The sequence below is a fragment of the Citrus sinensis genome, chromosome 8 (assembly GCF_022201045.2).
Source record: "Citrus sinensis cultivar Valencia sweet orange chromosome 8, DVS_A1.0, whole genome shotgun sequence".
NCBI classification, from domain to species: Eukaryota; Viridiplantae; Streptophyta; class Magnoliopsida; order Sapindales; family Rutaceae; genus Citrus; species Citrus sinensis.
Window position 1 is genome coordinate 8,654,352 of NC_068563.1, and position 20,531 is coordinate 8,674,882.

Here is a 20,531-nt window from a genome sequence, read left to right on the forward strand (position 1 = left end):
GTTGGAGTATTTTAAAAATCTTTTTATAGTGTTTTCGACTATTCTTTTTAATAATCTCTTCGATTCTTATCACTTATAAAAACTCAGATTTGTCAGAACAAAAATGATAAATGTAGCAAGATTTTGTTAAATCGATCAACTGAATTTTTTATTTTTTTATGTTTTTTTTTTCTTTTGTTTTGGGTTGGATCAGTGGCGGCGCCACATTAGACTGCAGCCCCCCTAGATTTTTGAAAATTTATATATTTGTCCTATTTTGAATTTAATTTACTAAGAAAGTCCCCATTGAAATTTAAAAATAAACAATATATTAAGTATTTATTTTTACACTTCCAACGCACAAAGAAACATTGTATTTTAAAATTTCTCTGGCCCTAACTCTCCTCACACACAAAAAAGAAAAAAGAAATTATTTCACCTCATTGAGCTTATTCAAATGATTTTTTTTTTTAATGAGTCTTGTAGCGCTTAAAATTCAACTTAATATTTACATTAAAGAAGTGAGTTCAGATAACAAATTTTCAAAAATTGAAAGGAATTGATAAGCCCTCAAGAAAAATAGTTGATGCTAAAAATGATAAATTACGTTTATTAATTTATTTATTGTTTTTACTAGTTCTCATCACTATAGTCAAAAAAGTATTTTTGGCTATGAATTTTGCAAAAAATCATCTATGAAATCAGATAAGAGATCCATAATTGAGTGATATTATTGTTGTATATACAAAAAAAGATTTATTTTGTATTCTTGATGATAAGATTATTCTTTAATTTTTTTAACATATGAAAACAAGTTGAGGTTAGTTATAAATGTATTGAATTAAATATATTAATGATTTTTTATTTTGGCATTTGTTACTTGTTGACTATTTTTAAATTATATTATTATTTAAATTTAACCTCCCCTTGATTAACTTCTTGGCACCGCCCCTGGGTTGGGTGATGGGTTTTTGACCAATCCGGGCGATAGACTCACTTCGCAAGTTGGCATCGCCCAGTTTGAGAACAAAGAAATTTGGTGGGGGATGGTCCATTGCCTCAATACTGAATTTTTAATTTTGGTCGTTGATCAATTCTCAATTTTTGGATTGATTTTAAGTGAAAAATGTTAACTTCAGTTGTTTCGGTAGATAGGGCGTCAGTACATGTATCGCTATTGTTGTGAAAATAGTGACCTCTTACCTTAGCCTCATTAAAAAATTATATAAATTAACTAAATAATTCACAACAAATTATGTATAAGTATTCTCACTGGATTCGTTGTATTCTGTAATTTTTTGTGCAAATAGCATTTTCCATTTTCTAAAATGGTACTCATATGGTGTAGTATATTACTCTTTGTATTGTTTTCCAAAAATGAAATAAAAAAGAAAAAGGCATATGAAGATTTATTTGATCAAAAACAAGATTAAAATATAAAAGTAAAATTGGCAAACAACTAAAACTGAATTAAGGCATGTTTGAACGGGATGCGGATGAAGAAGCTGCAGAAGATGAAGTTAAGTTGCTATAGCAGTATAGCTTGAAGAATTTTTGTTTGGACCTTTGTCGGGACCAGCACCATTAACAGCCCGCATCTTAGTAATATCGTCATCAGTCTCCAAGCTTGAACTGAACTCCCAGGAGTAAATCCTGTGAATTGCAGATGCATTTCCAGTGGCTGCCGAGAAGCCAAAAGTAACCCACTCGGGTAAATGTAGCTTCAAGTTGACTTGATACTCAAGAAACTGCCTCACTGTGGCATTATTTCTAATACCAGTGAAAGCAACACTCAATTTCTTTGTGCTGGAATTATAACTAATCCATGCATCATTCATTTTCCCATTTCTGATATCAGCCCACCATGTCAAATTCGTCTCAGATCTCATAGAATTGATATCAATACCCACATGGTTACCTGGTGGATCCCAGCCGCCGTTCCTATAGATATCAAATTCAACAGCAACAAATGGATTGGAAGATGAATTTAAATACTCCCCGTCATTGGTTAGGCCTAAAGAACCTCCTTTAGTGGCATTCGGAATCCTTGAACCTTGCGGCGCAAGAAAGAAGGCAAGCCCATCTCCATATGCGGTTCTGTTTTGAGAATCAATTACAAATGAGAAGTGAGTTGTAAAGTCTGTGAGATTTCCAGTGGCATTATTCCAGAGACGCAACGGCTTGTTATATGTTGCCCGGCCAATCATACCACGTCTTGAAGCTAGCTGAATCACTTGGTTTTCGGGGAAAGCTCTCTCATAGTTGATGCTGCCATCATTGGAGAAACCGGAAAAATTGAAAGATAAAGCATTTGCTAATTGGATTATTGGGGATAACAAGATGATGATCATAAAGAAATTAGCCATTTTTGGTATAGAGGCTGCCTACAAAAATTTTAAGGTAACTTATAAAAATTCAGACAAGTACAAAGTCTTCATAAGGTTCGGTGGAAATGTGGTCAAATTTGTCCACGCGGCAATTCAGAAAACTCGGAAATTGCCTGGAAGTGCCAGTATGCAAATTCTGTTTGGCAATAAAAATTATATAAATAAATAGAAATAAATGGAGTGACAGTGAAATAAAAGCATTACATTAGTTGTGTGTATAATTTTTAATTGCAAGTTTCATTAATTTTTTTCATAAGTAACTACTTGGTTGCTTCTCTTCGGCCTTTGGCCCTCGATGCAAATAAAATTTGTAAGAAATAATAAAGTCAATTTTTAAGTCGTTTTCAAGTCCAAAACGTAAACTTGATGATCCTTTTCAAATTTTCCTTACCAAAATAAATTCTAGAGGCACTAATTTATATTAGATTAATCTTAAAGTGATTTAAGTGCAGAAGCCATCCTCTTTTCTTTACTACGCTTTCGGTTTTTCAATCCTCGGTGATGTTTACTACGCTTTATGCTTCCACCCATTAAAGGAGGATTGATTAGTTAAGAAACGAGCCTGTTATACGAATGGTATTTCTCATGGTTCACTTATATCTGACGGAACTACCATTGGTGATTAAAAAAGTCCTTAAATTGCATCCATTAACTAAGTCCTAACTTTGTGAACTTAATTGAAATGTCCCATAAGTCGAAGAATTCAAACCACTATCGTCTGAACTTAATTGAAATGTCGCGTGAGTTGAGTGACTGTAATCCAATAATCACCTAGCTCATCAAAGTTTCCGCAGTCTCGGATCAGCTGCTGTGACCAGCTTCCCAATTCCATAGACCTCTCAAATCCACTGCATCAAATAGACCCGTCCCTCTTTTTTGGCCATTGGGTTGATGGGTTTTCTCCCACAAGCGATTTCTAAAGCCACAGTGGCATAACTGTAGACACCAGATTCTTTTGCTAGCCTTGCCTGTTGCTCAGGTGCCATGTATTCCATTGTCAAAATGTTGTAGAACTACTGAATTGTTTGTTGAACTAGTGAAAGCAATACTCATCTTTTTGTGTACTAGAATTATAACTAATCCATGCCTTGTTTCTTCTCCCACCTCTAAATATTATATATTGGTGTACAAGTAGAAAGTTCTAAATTAAAAATTGACAATATCGATTTCTCATTTCAGAATTATTTACTACGGTTGGCAAATATTGTGTTTTGATTAGTTAATTTGTAATGTGGTTCTCCTTCTTGATAGATCTCAAGCAAGAATATAGGGTTAATAATTTTGGCAGATTATGCTTGGACTTAGAGGTTGTTTTTTAAATGTCTGAAATCTGAAATTTTATTAATTTCAGACATTTTCTAAAATATGCTTGTTTGTTTTTTGGAACTTATATATGATTTTTATATATTTACATATGAATAAAAAAAGTAAATTTTTGTGACTTTTATCTGAATGTAAAAAGGTCTGAATAATAAGTAAATATTATATTCCAAAAATATCTCTGTAAAATAACTTATTTTCTAAACTATAAAATCTAATCCTCTTTATTTGTTTTAATTTATAAGGACATAAATGTTAAATAACCAAGTTTAAGATGTTTTTTATTATAAAAACAAACAAGATGCCACTTATATTTAGATATTTAAGAAAGAAAAACAAACATGTCATTCAGATTTTTGTAATCAGACCCATTTAGATTTAAGAAAAATTTAAATTCATTTAGATTTTAGACAAAAAAAACAAACGCTACCTTAATCTCTCCCAACTTAATTGGGCTAGGATATAGGCTTCATGAATTTTGAGGAGTTTGGGGTTTCCATTAACCAATATTACAAGACATTTACTCATGGGATAAAATTTCATAATGGTGTTCTAACGAAGGGTTTCAATTGTGATCTGGGTCTTGTTTTACTACGAATCTTGTAAATTATAATCCACAAATAATTTTTCCAAATAGTGGCTTGGGTTAGCACATACCTTTATGGTATATAGACACCAAGTATTTGCCGTCTAAAGAAATTGCAAAGTGTTTATGAAATAAAAAAAAAATTACAAACTTCTTGAATCCAAATTGTATTGTTTTCCCGTAAACACCTTGTGCTAACTTAGGCATCAGAGGATTTACGCCGGGAAAACCACCGGCGTCTCTGATCCGTTTTTGGTGAACGCGTGTCTAGTGAGAGAAAGGAGGGCGATTCCAACCTTAGTGGTTCGAGCAACAGTCGATAACATAAACGTTGGTGAAAGGATCTGGTCGGTCAAAAGGGCGAGCAGATTTCGGCATCAACAAGATGATTAAAAAAGATTAATAATAGATAAAATTAAAGTCCATGTTATTTTCTTCCAAAGGAAATTGGGAAAAATGAGATATTAAATAGACATCTATATGGACAAAAGGCAAATTGTGAAAATGGAAAGTAAAATTTGGGGGCTCATTGTCTAAAATCAATATGTTGATTATCTCTTATAGGGACATAATAGTTATTATGAACGAAAATAAATGGAATTTACGAACAAAAATGAGAATTATATGTCTTTTTTGAAATGGTAAGGGGTTCTATGTTCCTTTTCGAAAAGTTAAGAAGTTCACTATCCTTTTCCCATAAAAAGATCATGACTCTTCTAAAATTTCCTACATTGAATAAAGGGCTAAGTTAGGATCATTTTAAGAGGCCCAAAAATAATTTTAAAAACTTAAAACTTATTTTGATTTTTGGTTTTTTTTAAGTCACTTTTGTGAAAATCATCAAGGACTTATAAAAGTAATAGATGGGTACTGTTGAGTGTTAGAAAATGCATATTTATAAAGGAAAAAATCGTCATTTTATATTTCAAGTCTTACTAACAACCCTTACTTTTATGTATTTAACCTTCTTGTGATTTAATTATATATGTTTTATTTTAATTAAGTATTTTTGTATTTTAGGGGCATTATAGTCATTTCACAATAAAGGAGAGATCAGACGGAAAAACGGACATCACTTTTGAACTCAGGACGGTCGAAAACCTTAGGAGGAGCATAAAAGGAAAAATGGCACTATTCACATGTACGGTATTATTCATGTATACGTTACTGTTCACGGCACTGTTTACATAGACGGATCGATGACGTGGCATTGACCGATGATGTGGCATTGACTGATGAGGTGTCACGATCCTGTGGGACTAAAATTCTTATGTACTGTTGATGGTGACGTAGCAGCATATCAGTGGACGACAAATCTCGCGTACGGTACATGCATCACACAAGATTATTTTCAACCAAACGCGTTACTGTTCATCGGGGTCGAACCGTGTTACTGTTCATCCGCGTGGTCAAACCGCGTACTGTTGACTGATGACGTGGCGCAATCCTGAGCGTCCAAACTGTTTTTAATCTAATGGCCATGATTTACTCCATGTATCTATAAAAAGGGGGCATCTCCCCCCTAATTTGAGAGCTTTGAATCCATTTTTGGGATCCATTTTCTGTAATTCCCTCTCCATCTTGTATTTTCTACGAATTTTAATAAATTTCCATTTTGCCCCTAGTTCAATTATGAGTGGCTAATTTTCTTTCAAGCTTGGGTTGAAGGTGAAGTCTCAACATGTGTCATGGGCTTAATTTGGTAAATTTACTTTCTCTTCCCCTCTAGTTTTTGTGGATGTTTTGACTTCTCGTCGACAAATAATACTAATCTTGTCTAGTACCGCCTTGATTTCACCGGCCCCCTAGTACAAGGTTATTATTATTTGGCACGATAAGCCCTTAGCACCATATTGATTAGAGCGTGGTTTATGAGGTGTGGATTTCCCCCTCATGATTTAATTGGCATTAATAAGGAATAGTTAGCCCATGATGCATGTTGATGCGGATCCAGATACCCAAGTACGTCATTTCAATAGATTTCACTACAATTTATTCTCGCCATTGCAATTCCAATTTTAGAATTTATTATTGCCATTTCAATTCCAATTTTAGCATATTTTAAATCACTTCCACCACAATTCCAACCACCCATTTGCAAAATTAATTCCACACACAATTAAAATCCACCTCCTCGTGGGATCGACACTCGTCATCATTGATCTATACTACAATAGATTCGTGCGCTTGCGAGTTCATTAAAATTTGCACAACAGGTACCTTTTAAAATATGATTTTGATAATTAGTTTTATATTTAATATAATTTCATATTTACATACTCACGTAGATTAAAAAATCTAAAATTATCCTTATTCTAAATATTATTTTTACCAATTATATTGAGATAATAAAATAAAACAAAAAAATTAATAAAAATAAAAAACTTAACTATCAATCATTATTTACACATAATAATATACATGTTTTTAAATGTATAAATAAATTTTATTCAATAATATGTTCATTTTACTCATTCGTATATTTTTGTAGTAGTCTAACAATAAAATTTACTAGACACGTACGACTATTTTTAAAAATTATATTTTGAAAATAAATTCTACCAAACATTTAATTAATTCTCTTCACGACTGATTGCTTTTACAATATAGCTAACGATAATTATTTAAAAGCCGCAGTATCACCAAACTAGCCTAAAATCTAGAAGCACTTGACAATATATAGCATTCATGGTTGACCAACTAACATCCAAAAATTAATCTTGTGGGTGCTATCTAATTGAAATAGTAAAAATCTCTTGTGTTAAGACAAGAGTTTTAGGGTTACAACCCTACACATGTTGGCAAAAGGAGCATTGAGTTGTCATTCGACTAAATATGAAAAATGTTCCTCATGCTATATGTTCAAAACTGGAAAATGCTACTCGCCCTTTAATGAGTGGTGGATCGCTGCTCTTCCAACCATGAGAGTAGTATTTTTAGTCCTTAGGGACACAAATTCTCTGTAAATTAAGAATGTCTTATGGGGCTATTTTAAAGTTTTTCTTCCTTGCAAAATGCAAGTGGAGCAGACATTCCTTAATTATTAGTGAGTGTAGACAATTTAGGCAAATGCTTTAATAGAATTTAATGTAAAGTTGTAATCTCAACTAATTATCCGATTGTAAATATTAATAATTGTATATTGGAATATAATAGTTGTAAATATCAAATGTAATATAAGTTATTTAATTGTATTATTCGTATAAAAAAGAAAAATTGGACTAAAAAACAATTAGATGACACTTTGCATTTCTCTAATTTTTTCTTGATGTCATTTTCAATTATTTTTATATTTTTAGCCAAATGTTCTTCAAGAACAATTTTCTTACCTTCAATGTGAATAGATGTAATCATACCAATCATCTCAGCTTCCACAACACTTTTCTCTTGATTGAGCATTATGTGAAAAAGTGAAGAAGATTCCTCATTTCTTATCTTTACAGGAAGTTATTACATGAATATATAACAGGGCTAATAAGCTATATAAGGTAATGAATAAATCTAATAACTAATTCCTATGTCAAAGGGATTGTATATAAAATAATACAGAAAGTCAAAAGACACAGAAATCAATTACATAAATTAAGGGAAATCAATCTTAACTTCAAGGGGGAATGTATGTCAAGAATGTTCAACTTGCTGATTAAACTCTTGAATATGTTTCCTCCTAAAGCTTTTGTAAAGACGTCAGCTAGCTGAAGGGATGAAAGAACAAATCTAGTGACAATCTGACCTGCTTGAATTTTTTCTCTCACAACATGGCAGTCAAGCTTGATATGTTTCGTGCGTTCATGGTACACAGGATTTGTAGCGATGTGAAGAGCTGCTTAGTTATCACAACAATCAGATTGGTCCCAAAGAAACTTGCAGATCGTTAAATAAGTATCGGAGCTAAATGAGTTCACAAGTTGCAGCAGCCATGGATCTATACCCGGCTTCAGAAGATGATATGGAAACAATTGTTTGCTTCTTCGTTTTCCAAGAGATTAAAGAGTCTCCAAGAAGCACACAGTAACCCGACGTTGATCTCCTTGTCATAGGACAGTTAGCCCAATTAGCGTCACAATATGCCTTTAGTTGCAGGGAGTTATTAGAGGAGAATAACAATCCAAGTCCTGGACCCTTTTTCAAATATCTCACAACGCAAAGAGCAGCATCCCAATGAGGCTTTCTTGGAGCATGCATAAATCGACTTCGATTGTTTACAGAATATGTAATATCTAGTCTAGTAATTGTAAGATAAATTAACCAACCTACCAATCTTCTAAAACGAGAAGGATTATTCAACAAATCACCTTCAGAATCTGAAAGTTTGTTGGCTATAAAGATATCGAGAGAATGTTGATTTGTAGACTGCTGAATTATATATTTATTGAGCAACAAAATCATCTATTTATACAGCATAATGAAAACTAAAGTGCAGAAAAATTTGCTACATTTGAGCATCATAACTAAGTGCAGGAAAATAGCATGAAGAAGTGGTCATAGTCCTAAAAAATAGCAACAGAAAAAAAAAAAAAAAAACTGATTTAGCTTCATGAGTTATTGCAGTCAACATTCTCCTCCTTGACTCTGGAGCTGCATACACCAAGCTTTTGCCTCAAGAATTCATATCTAATCTTTGGAAGTGCTTTTGTTAAGATGTCAGCACTTTGATTCTCTGTTTTGCAGTAGATCAGCTGCACTTCTCCTTCTCTTTGTACATCTCTTAGAAAATAAAGTTTTATCTTGAAGTGTTTTGTCTTGCCATGGAACACTGGATTATTAGCAATTGAAATTGCAGCTTGGTTGTCCACAAATATTTGTGTGCCTTCTTGTTGTTCTATATGCAAATCTTTCATGAGTTTCCTGATCCAAATAGCTTGATTCACAGCTGCAGCAGTAGCTACATATTCTACTTCTGCTGTGGATTGAGCTACGACTTCTTGCTTCTTAGAACACCCTGAAAAAATTCCAGAACCAAAGCTAAAACAGTAACCTGAGGTGCTTCTCATGTCATCAACACATCCAGCCCAATCACTATCAGAATATCCATGAAGATGGAAGTTTTTAACTTGATTAAACTTTATTCCATAATCAATTCTGCCCTTAACATATCTAAGAATTCTTTTTCCGCCTGAAAATGAATTTCACTGGCACAATGCATATACCTTGATAGCAAACTCACTGCATGCATGATATCTGGTCTGGTTGCAGTTAAACACATTAGGCAGCCTATTAGGCTCCTGTAAAGCCTTTCATCCACCTTTTTAGCTCCATCTTCTTTGCAAAACTTATTCTTTTGATTCATTGGAGTTGCAGTTGGCTTGCACTCTTCCATGTTGAATTTCTTAAGAACTTCCTTTGCATATTTTTGCTGGGATAGAAATATCTCATTTTCCTTTTGATGTACCTACATGCTAAGGAAAAATGTCATCCTCCCAAGGTCTGTCATTTTAAAGACATCTTTAATTTCTTCTTTAAACCTGTCAATCAACTCATTGTTACTTCCTGTAATGGGTAGATCATCACCATACAGAGCTATCATAAGTATTTCTTTATCAGCCTTTTTGATATATAAAGTATATTCACTCAGACTTTTTTCGAAGCTTAAGTTTGTTAAGTGTGTGTCAATTCTGCTATACCAGGACCTTGGTGCCTGTTTTAAATCGTACAGGGCTTTCTTCAGTCGATATACCTTCTCATCTTGTCTTGAAAAAACAAACCCTTCAGGTTGCTCCACAAAAATTTCTTCCTCCAAGTATCCATTCAAAAAGGCTGATTTGACATCCATTTGGTGTATAACCCAACCTTGCTGTGCAGCAAGAGCTAGCAACATCCTTATGGTATCCAACCTGGCAACAGGGGCAAAAGTGTCAAAAAAATCTACCCCAAACATCTGAGCATATCCCTTGACAATAAGTCTTACCTTGTGCATGTTTACAGAACCATTAGGATTGAGCTTGGTCCTGTAAACCCACTTGACTCCTATAGCTTTCTTGTGTTCAGGTCTGTCTACTAACTCCCATGTTTGATTCTTTTCAATCATTTTTAGCTCGTCCTTTATTGCAGCTATCCACTTCTGATCATTTGCAGCTTCTTAATACCCCGCAGGCTCCATTACAGCAATAGTACACCTCTGATAGATGTTAGAGAGAGATCCAGTTCCTTTAACATTTTCATTGTCCGTATCATCATTCTCCTCCTCGACCTCAAGCTTCTTGTCATTCTCCCAACTCCAGTTATCTTACTCAAAGAATTGAACATCCCTGCTGACGATTACTTTGTTGCTTTGCGGTGAGTAAATCTTGTAGGCTTTTGAGGTTGAGCTATAGCTTACAAAAATCTCAGGTTCTGCTTTTTTATCTAATTTGTCTCTCTTAACTTGATGGATGTAAGAGAAACATAGACAACCAAATATCTTTAGATTAAACAGCTTTGGTTTGTAGCCATACCATGCTTCCAATGGAGTCTTTTTCTGTAAAGCTTTTGTTGGCAATCTGTTCAATAAAAAAACTGCAGTGTTTACGGCCTCAGCCCAAAATTTCTTCGGCAATCCTTTATCATGAAGCAAGCATCTTGCCATCTCCATTATTGTCCGATTTTTTCTCTCCACAACACCATTTTGCTGAGGAGTGTAAGGTGCTGTCAGCTGATGTTCAATGCCTGCATCTTCACAAAACTTGTTAAATTTTTCAGAGGTATATTTCGTTCCATTATCGGAACTAATCACCTGCATCTTGTATCTGCTTTGAGTTTCAACCCAAGCTTTAAACTTCACAAAGATGTCAGCAACCTCAGATTTAAGCTTCATAAAATAAATCCAGCACATTCTTGAGTAATCATAAATGAAAACAATATAATACTTACTGTTATTCAAAGATGGTTTTCATTGGTCCTTTCACATCTGTGTGTATTAATTGCAACCTCTGTATAGCCCTCCAGGATTTATTTTGTTGAAACGGAATCCTAGTTTGCTTTCCATACTGCTAGGCGGCACATTTAGGAGACTCCTCCTCTAATTCAGGCAAGCCTTTGACTAGATTGTTGTTCTTCATGTAGAGTAGAGCAATATGATGGAAATGCCCTAACCTCTTGTGCCAAAGCATTGTATTGTTATCTTCTCTGTGTACAGAAGCCTGTTCTTCTTTCATTAAATCCAACACAAAGCTTTTGCCTTTCATTTGAACTTTGAATACTTTTTCTGTCTTTTGTATCTTTGATCACATAGTTCTTGTCTTCAAACATCACCTTATAGCCTTTTTCTAACAACAAAGTAACACTCAAAAGATTTTGATTAATTTCAGGAACATATAAAACATCAAAAATCAATTTCAAACCTGTATGGCCTTCAATCGCTTCTGTTCCTTTGCCTTTTACTACAATGTGTGGATACTTGGAGGAAGAAATTTTTGTGGAGCAGCCTGAAGGGTTTTTTTTTCCAGGACAAGATGAGAAGGTTTATCGACTGAAGAAAGCCCTGTACGGTTTAAAACAGGCACCAAGGTCCTGGTATAGCAGAATTGACACACACTTAACAAACTTAGGCTTAAAAAAAAGTCGGAGTGAATCTACTTTATATATCAAGAAGGCTGATAATGAAATACTTGTGGTATCTCTGTATGTTGATGATCTACTCGTTACATGAAGTAGCAAGGAGTTGATTGACAGGTTTAAAGAAGAAATGAAAGATGTCTTTGAAATGACAGACCTTGGGACGATGACATTTTTCCTTGGTATGCAGGTACATCAAAAGGAAAATGAAATATTTCTATCCCAGCAAAAATATGCAAAGGAAGTTCTCAAGAAATTCAACATGGAAGAGATGCAAGCCAACTGCAACTCCAATGAATCAAAAAGAGAAGTTTTGCAAAGAAGATGAAGCTGAAAAGGTGGATGAAATGTTGTACAGGAGCCTAATAGGCTGCCTAATAATAATAATAATAATAAATTATAATATTTTAATAATTATAATATTAAAATAATAATATATAACAATAATTAAAATAATAGAACAATAAATTTTAATAACAATAATATTAATACAATAATAATGACTTTAACAAATAATAATAATATCATCAACATCATCATTATTATTATTATTAAATAATAAAGCTCTTATTTGTAAATAATACAAAATTTATAGGTATTTTCATAAATTTCGTAAGGACCAAACTGTAAAAATAACAGACTTGATTGAGGGCAATTTAAAAATTATGAAAATTTATGTGAGTAAGATGGATAGTTATGAGAAATGGAGTTTGATTCCCAACCTTTCCCTTGGAAATGAAATTAATGGGAATGAATTCACAAATTTATGGGCCCTGCATGATTTTGATTTCGATTCTCACTTTTATTTTGTAAAATAAACACTGTCAATTATTTCGATTCTGAATTTCGATTCCCCAATGTAGGAGATAAATGCACCATTATTGTCAAACAAAAATCAAATAAGATTACAGGTGGCATGACATGAGGCTAGCGATTGGGATTAATATTTTCTCCTTATTTGAACTCTCTTGAGCAGTTGAGCTTTTAAAAATTTCTGTCATATATCTTTTAATGATAGTATACGTGCATAATTTAACTTCTTTATTGTTTTATTATTCATTTGATAATAAAGATTTTGAAAATAAATGACCTGGTTATCCGAATTTGAATCTTAGAAGAGATAGGAGATATAAATTAATTTGGTTTTGCTTACCTTTCCACCTTATTTTCTTTTCTATAAAATAAAATTATTAAAAAAGACGAGGTGTCAAATCAACTATCATTATTACTTTATTTTTAGTTTCGAGCCACTACCATTTGAACCAAAAAAAAAGTTGAAAAGAATAATTATAAATGCGGCAGGATTCCCTAACATAATTTGCAATACTGTTAATTAAACCAGTCATGCGTGTTTGGTTCATTTAATAATTTTTCTTTAATTTTTGGATGGAGCTCTTAACACCAGTTTAAAATTGTCATGAAACCCTCTTCTCAAAATACATCTGATTCAAAAATTTCGAAAAGTATACACCTCCAATGAAATTCTGTTTTGCACGTTTGGCAAAATTTCGACAAGTTTAGCAAATTAAAGCTAGCCAGTAGCATGTCATTTAGCCGGAGGTGGTTGAGGCGGTGGAACAAAATTAACGCCTGCAGCAACTCTAGCTGAACGTGGTGGTGGAGCAAATCTGAATGGTGGAAACACTAGTGCTGCAAAGTTGAAACTGATGTTGCAATTGACTGTCTCCCTCACCAGCCTATATATATTAAAAGAGAATTGCATGGATGGTAACCTTTCTAAAAAAATAAAAATAAAATTTACTGAACAGTAAATTTAAAAAAGTTGTTGGCTCAAAAACTTAAGCTGATAGGGCAATACTTATTTATGATTAACACTTGACATAAAAGTAGGGGTGGGCACGGTTCGGTTCGAAATTAAGTAGAACCGATTTAAATCGGTTATTTTATAAAAAGAACCGAATAAGAACCAAACTCAATAAGAACCAAATTAAAACGGTTCTTTTTGGATCGGTTCGGTTCGATTCGGTTTTTTCAACGGTATATTCGGTTTTTTTTTTTAAATAAAAACTGAACCGAATTAGAAAAAACCGTCAGTTCGGTTCGGTTTTTTTAAGACTACGGTTTTTTTTGCCCACCCCTACATAAAAGCTTAGAAAGTATACAGCCTTTGGCTCATAGACAATTATGTAATATATTATCGGCTTTTTAAAAAATAATAAATGGTAAATTTTGCATCTAAGAGTGTTGATACAAAATTCTAACCGAAAAAGAAAAAAAGAAAAAGAGAGAGATGATGCGAAATTCTAGAAATAGATGGTGAAAAGAAAAATGGACCCCAAGAGATAAAAGGACAATTTGAAAAATAAATGAGGTATTAAAAAAAAAAGAAAAAGAACAAGGGCAGGGTTAATATCACCGCCTTAATTGAAAGATAAAGGATTCAAGTTTTACCGGTTCGTGTAAACAATAATGACATCCACGGCACTCATCTTCCAAGCAGCAATATGCATATCCATTGCAGTCTAAATTGCCGAAAGATTTACATCCTTCGCATTCATCTCTATTGCGGCAATACTCACATCCGTTGCAATATTCATCTCCGTTGCAGCAATTTGCACAGCCCCAGCAGTTTTCCTGGCAACAATGTTCGCATCCTTCGCATTGATCACCGTTGCAGCAGTTTGCACATCCCTCGCAGTCATTTCCATTGCAGAAATAATCACATTCAGCACGGTCATCTCCAATGCTTCCATATTCATTATCCATGTTGCCATACAAAAATTTATGAGCTCTATTGATCGGGATTCAGAGGCAATAGTACTGTACTTAAAACACTATTGCTCTATTTATAAAACTAAGCGACCATATCCTTTCCTAACCTAATTTTAAATCCTTAGGCTTATAGGAAATTACTACACATATCATTAATTCAAGTCCATTCAGGATTAGGATTTAATTTAGTTTCAGTTTCTCTTCTTACATACTAAAACATATCGGGTTATGTTTAGTAGATTTCTAAGTTGTACTATGGCCTCGTATAGTTTAGTTGTTTGAAAAGGATTTTTGAAGTTAATATTTTTGACAAAAATCAGCCTTAGGAAATTGCCTTGAAGAGAACATGCATCCAGATGACATCCGGGAATTCCCATAAAAGGACCGTATCAATAGCACCTTAGCTAGCAATTTAAATCATATATATATGTCAAATTTGATGGCGGTATATGGATGCTCAATTTTTCCACAAAGAAACGTTTTCCTTTTTTCAAGGTTTTCTTTACTTTGTCTTTATTGTTGGAGTATTTTAAAAATCTTTTTATAGTGTTTTCGACTATTCTTTTTAATAATCTCTTCGATTCTTATCACTTATAAAAACTCAGATTTGTCAGAACAAAAATGATAAATGTAGCAAGATTTTGTTAAATCGATCAACTGAATTTTTTATTTTTTTATGTTTTTTTTTTCTTTTGTTTTGGGTTGGATCAGTGGCGGCGCCACATTAGACTGCAGCCCCCCTAGATTTTTGAAAATTTATATATTTGTCCTATTTTGAATTTAATTTACTAAGAAAGTCCCCATTGAAATTTAAAAATAAACAATATATTAAGTATTTATTTTTACACTTCCAACGCACAAAGAAACATTGTATTTTAAAATTTCTCTGGCCCTAACTCTCCTCACACACAAAAAAGAAAAAAGAAATTATTTCACCTCATTGAGCTTATTCAAATGATTTTTTTTTTTAATGAGTCTTGTAGCGCTTAAAATTCAACTTAATATTTACATTAAAGAAGTGAGTTCAGATAACAAATTTTCAAAAATTGAAAGGAATTGATAAGCCCTCAAGAAAAATAGTTGATGCTAAAAATGATAAATTACGTTTATTAATTTATTTATTGTTTTTACTAGTTCTCATCACTATAGTCAAAAAAGTATTTTTGGCTATGAATTTTGCAAAAAATCATCTATGAAATCAGATAAGAGATCCATAATTGAGTGATATTATTGTTGTATATACAAAAAAAGATTTATTTTGTATTCTTGATGATAAGATTATTCTTTAATTTTTTTAACATATGAAAACAAGTTGAGGTTAGTTATAAATGTATTGAATTAAATATATTAATGATTTTTTATTTTGGCATTTGTTACTTGTTGACTATTTTTAAATTATATTATTATTTAAATTTAACCTCCCCTTGATTAACTTCTTGGCACCGCCCCTGGGTTGGGTGATGGGTTTTTGACCAATCCGGGCGATAGACTCACTTCGCAAGTTGGCATCGCCCAGTTTGAGAACAAAGAAATTTGGTGGGGGATGGTCCATTGCCTCAATACTGAATTTTTAATTTTGGTCGTTGATCAATTCTCAATTTTTGGATTGATTTTAAGTGAAAAATGTTAACTTCAGTTGTTTCGGTAGATAGGGCGTCAGTACATGTATCGCTATTGTTGTGAAAATAGTGACCTCTTACCTTAGCCTCATTAAAAAATTATATAAATTAACTAAATAATTCACAACAAATTATGTATAAGTATTCTCACTGGATTCGTTGTATTCTGTAATTTTTTGTGCAAATAGCATTTTCCATTTTCTAAAATGGTACTCATATGGTGTAGTATATTACTCTTTGTATTGTTTTCCAAAAATGAAATAAAAAAGAAAAAGGCATATGAAGATTTATTTGATCAAAAACAAGATTAAAATATAAAAGTAAAATTGGCAAACAACTAAAACTGAATTAAGGCATGTTTGAACGGGATGCGGATGAAGAAGCTGCAGAAGATGAAGTTAAGTTGCTATAGCAGTATAGCTTGAAGAATTTTTGTTTGGACCTTTGTCGGGACCAGCACCATTAACAGCCCGCATCTTAGTAATATCGTCATCAGTCTCCAAGCTTGAACTGAACTCCCAGGAGTAAATCCTGTGAATTGCAGATGCATTTCCAGTGGCTGCCGAGAAGCCAAAAGTAACCCACTCGGGTAAATGTAGCTTCAAGTTGACTTGATACTCAAGAAACTGCCTCACTGTGGCATTATTTCTAATACCAGTGAAAGCAACACTCAATTTCTTTGTGCTGGAATTATAACTAATCCATGCATCATTCATTTTCCCATTTCTGATATCAGCCCACCATGTCAAATTCGTCTCAGATCTCATAGAATTGATATCAATACCCACATGGTTACCTGGTGGATCCCAGCCGCCGTTCCTATAGATATCAAATTCAACAGCAACAAATGGATTGGAAGATGAATTTAAATACTCCCCGTCATTGGTTAGGCCTAAAGAACCTCCTTTAGTGGCATTCGGAATCCTTGAACCTTGCGGCGCAAGAAAGAAGGCAAGCCCATCTCCATATGCGGTTCTGTTTTGAGAATCAATTACAAATGAGAAGTGAGTTGTAAAGTCTGTGAGATTTCCAGTGGCATTATTCCAGAGACGCAACGGCTTGTTATATGTTGCCCGGCCAATCATACCACGTCTTGAAGCTAGCTGAATCACTTGGTTTTCTGGGAAAGCTCTCTCATAGTTGATGCTGCCATCATTGGAGAAACCGGAAAAATTGAAAGATAAAGCATTTGCTAATTGGATTATTGGGGATAACAAGATGATGATCATAAAGAAATTAGCCATTTTTGGTATAGAGGCTGCCTACAAAAATTTTAAGGTAACTTATAAAAATTCAGACAAGTACAAAGTCTTCATAAGGTTCGGTGGAAATGTGGTCAAATTTGTCCACGCGGCAATTCAGAAAACTCGGAAATTGCCTGGAAGTGCCAGTATGCAAATTCTGTTTGGCAATAAAAATTATATAAATAAATAGAAATAAATGGAGTGACAGTGAAATAAAAGCATTACATTAGTTGTGTGTATAATTTTTAATTGCAAGTTTCATTAATTTTTTTCATAAGTAACTACTTGGTTGCTTCTCTTCGGCCTTTGGCCCTCGATGCAAATAAAATTTGTAAGAAATAATAAAGTCAATTTTTAAGTCGTTTTCAAGTCCAAAACGTAAACTTGATGATCCTTTTCAAATTTTCCTTACCAAAATAAATTCTAGAGGCACTAATTTATATTAGATTAATCTTAAAGTGATTTAAGTGCAGAAGCCATCCTCTTTTCTTTACTACGCTTTCGGTTTTTCAATCCTCGGTGATGTTTACTACGCTTTATGCTTCCACCCATTAAAGGAGGATTGATTAGTTAAGAAACGAGCCTGTTATACGAATGGTATTTCTCATGGTTCACTTATATCTGACGGAACTACCATTGGTGATTAAAAAAGTCCTTAAATTGCATCCATTAACTAAGTCCTAACTTTGTGAACTTAATTGAAATGTCCCATAAGTCGAAGAATTCAAACCACTATCGTCTGAACTTAATTGAAATGTCGCGTGAGTTGAGTGACTGTAATCCAATAATCACCTAGCTCATCAAAGTTTCCGCAGTCTCGGATCAGCTGCTGTGACCAGCTTCCCAATTCCATAGACCTCTCAAATCCACTGCATCAAATAGACCCGTCCCTCTTTTTTGGCCATTGGGTTGATGGGTTTTCTCCCACAAGCGATTTCTAAAGCCACAGTGGCATAACTGTAGACACCAGATTCTTTTGCTAGCCTTGCCTGTTGCTCAGGTGCCATGTATTCCATTGTCAAAATGTTGTAGAACTACTGAATTGTTTGTTGAACTAGTGAAAGCAATACTCATCTTTTTGTGTACTAGAATTATAACTAATCCATGCCTTGTTTCTTCTCCCACCTCTAAATATTATATATTGGTGTACAAGTAGAAAGTTCTAAATTAAAAATTGACAATATCGATTTCTCATTTCAGAATTATTTACTACGGTTGGCAAATATTGTGTTTTGATTAGTTAATTTGTAATGTGGTTCTCCTTCTTGATAGATCTCAAGCAAGAATATAGGGTTAATAATTTTGGCAGATTATGCTTGGACTTAGAGGTTGTTTTTTAAATGTCTGAAATCTGAAATTTTATTAATTTCAGACATTTTCTAAAATATGCTTGTTTGTTTTTTGGAACTTATATATGATTTTTATATATTTACATATGAATAAAAAAAGTAAATTTTTGTGACTTTTATCTGAATGTAAAAAGGTCTGAATAATAAGTAAATATTATATTCCAAAAATATCTCTGTAAAATAACTTATTTTCTAAACTATAAAATCTAATCCTCTTTATTTGTTTTAATTTATAAGGACATAAATGTTAAATAACCAAGTTTAAGATGTTTTTTATTATAAAAACAAACAAGATGCCACTTATATTTAGATATTTAAGAAAGAAAAACAAACATGTCATTCAGATTTTTGTAATCAGACCCATTTAGATTTAAGAAAAATTTAAATTCATTTAGATTTTAGACAAAAAAAACAAACGCTACCTTAATCTCTCCCAACTTAATTGGGCTAGGATATAGGCTTCATGAATTTTGAGGAGTTTGGGGTTTCCATTAACCAATATTACAAGACATTTACTCATGGGATAAAATTTCATAATGGTGTTCTAACGAAGGGTTTCAATTGTGATCTGGGTCTTGTTTTACTACGAATCTTGTAAATTATAATCCACAAATAATTTTTCCAAATAGTGGCTTGGGTTAGCACATACCTTTATGGTATATAGACACCAAGTATTTGCCGTCTAAAGAAATTGCAAAGTGTTTATGAAATAAAAAAAAAATTACAAACTTCTTGAATCCAAATTGTATTGTTTTCCCGTAAACACCTTGTGCTAACTTAGGCATCAGAGGATTTACGCCGGGAAAACCACCGGCGTCTCTGATCCGTTTTTGGTGAACGCGTGTCTAGTGAGAGAAAGGAGGGCGATTCCAACCTTAGTGGTTCGAGCAACAGTCGATAACATAAACGTTGGTGAAAGGATCTGGTCGGTCAAAAGGGCGAGCAGATTTCGGCATCAACAAGATGATTAAAAAAGATTAATAATAGATAAAATTAAAGTCCATGTTATTTTCTTCCAAAGGAAATTGGGAAAAATGAGATATTAAATAGACATCTATATGGACAAAAGGCAAATTGTGAAAATGGAAAGTAAAATTTGGGGGCTCATTGTCTAAAATCAATATGTTGATTATCTCTTATAGGGACATAATAGTTATTATGAACGAAAATAAATGGAATTTACGAACAAAAATGAGAATTATATGTCTTTTTTGAAATGGTAAGGGGTTCTATGTTCCTTTTCGAAAAGTTAAGAAGTTCACTATCCTTTTCCCATAAAAAGATCATGACTCTTCTAAAATTTCCTACATTGAATAAAGGGCTAAGTTAGGATCGTTTTAAGAGGCCCAAAAATAATTTTAAAAACTTAAAACTTATTTTGATTTTTGGTTTTTTTTAAGTCACTTTTGTGAAAATCATCAAGGACTTATAAAAGTAATAGATGGGTACTGTTGAGTGTTAGAAAATGCATATTTATAAAGGAAAAAATCGTCATTTTATATTTCAAGTCTTACTAACAACCCTTACTTTTATGTATTTAACCTTCTTGTGATTTAATTATATATGTTTTATTTTAATTAAGTATTTTTGTATTTTAGGGGCATTATAGTCATTTCACAATAAAGGAGAGATCAGACGGAAAAACGGACATCACTTTTGAACTCAGGACGGTCGAAAACCTTAGGAGGAGCATAAAAGGAAAAATGGCACTATTCACATGTACGGTATTATTCATGTATACGTTACTGTTCACGGCACTGTTTACATAGACGGATCGATGA

At 33.1% G+C, this 20,531-nt stretch overlaps 2 protein-coding genes across 2 annotated transcripts; both read right to left on the reverse strand.

Moving 5' to 3' along the window:
* Positions 1 to 1,499: 1,499 nt before the first annotated feature.
* LOC127899274 (anti-H(O) lectin 1-like) lies at positions 1,500 to 3,361 on the reverse strand. Its single transcript, XM_052432619.1, has 2 exons — positions 3,230 to 3,361; positions 1,500 to 2,363 (listed from the first exon to the last, which is right to left on the reverse strand). The coding sequence occupies exons 1-2, from the start codon at positions 3,359 to 3,361 to the stop codon at positions 1,500 to 1,502; spliced, it is 996 nt and encodes a 331-aa protein (XP_052288579.1).
* A 13,194-nt stretch (positions 3,362 to 16,555) lies between these two features.
* LOC127899275 (anti-H(O) lectin 1-like) lies at positions 16,556 to 18,417 on the reverse strand. The gene is made up of 2 exons (XM_052432620.1): positions 18,286 to 18,417; positions 16,556 to 17,419 (listed from the first exon to the last, which is right to left on the reverse strand). The coding sequence occupies exons 1-2, from the start codon at positions 18,415 to 18,417 to the stop codon at positions 16,556 to 16,558; spliced, it is 996 nt and encodes a 331-aa protein (XP_052288580.1).
* Positions 18,418 to 20,531: the final 2,114 nt, after the last annotated feature.

Coding starts and splice junctions, on each gene's coding strand:
- LOC127899275 (XM_052432620.1), bottom strand. CDS start 18,417: ATGGAATACATGGCACCTGAGCAACAGGCAAGGCTAGCAAAAGAATCT. Junction 17,420..18,285: donor TGGCCAAAAAAGAGGGACGG/GTCTATTTGATG, acceptor AAATTTTTGTAG/GCAGCCTCTATACCAAAAAT.
- LOC127899274 (XM_052432619.1), bottom strand. CDS start 3,361: ATGGAATACATGGCACCTGAGCAACAGGCAAGGCTAGCAAAAGAATCT. Junction 2,364..3,229: donor TGGCCAAAAAAGAGGGACGG/GTCTATTTGATG, acceptor AAATTTTTGTAG/GCAGCCTCTATACCAAAAAT.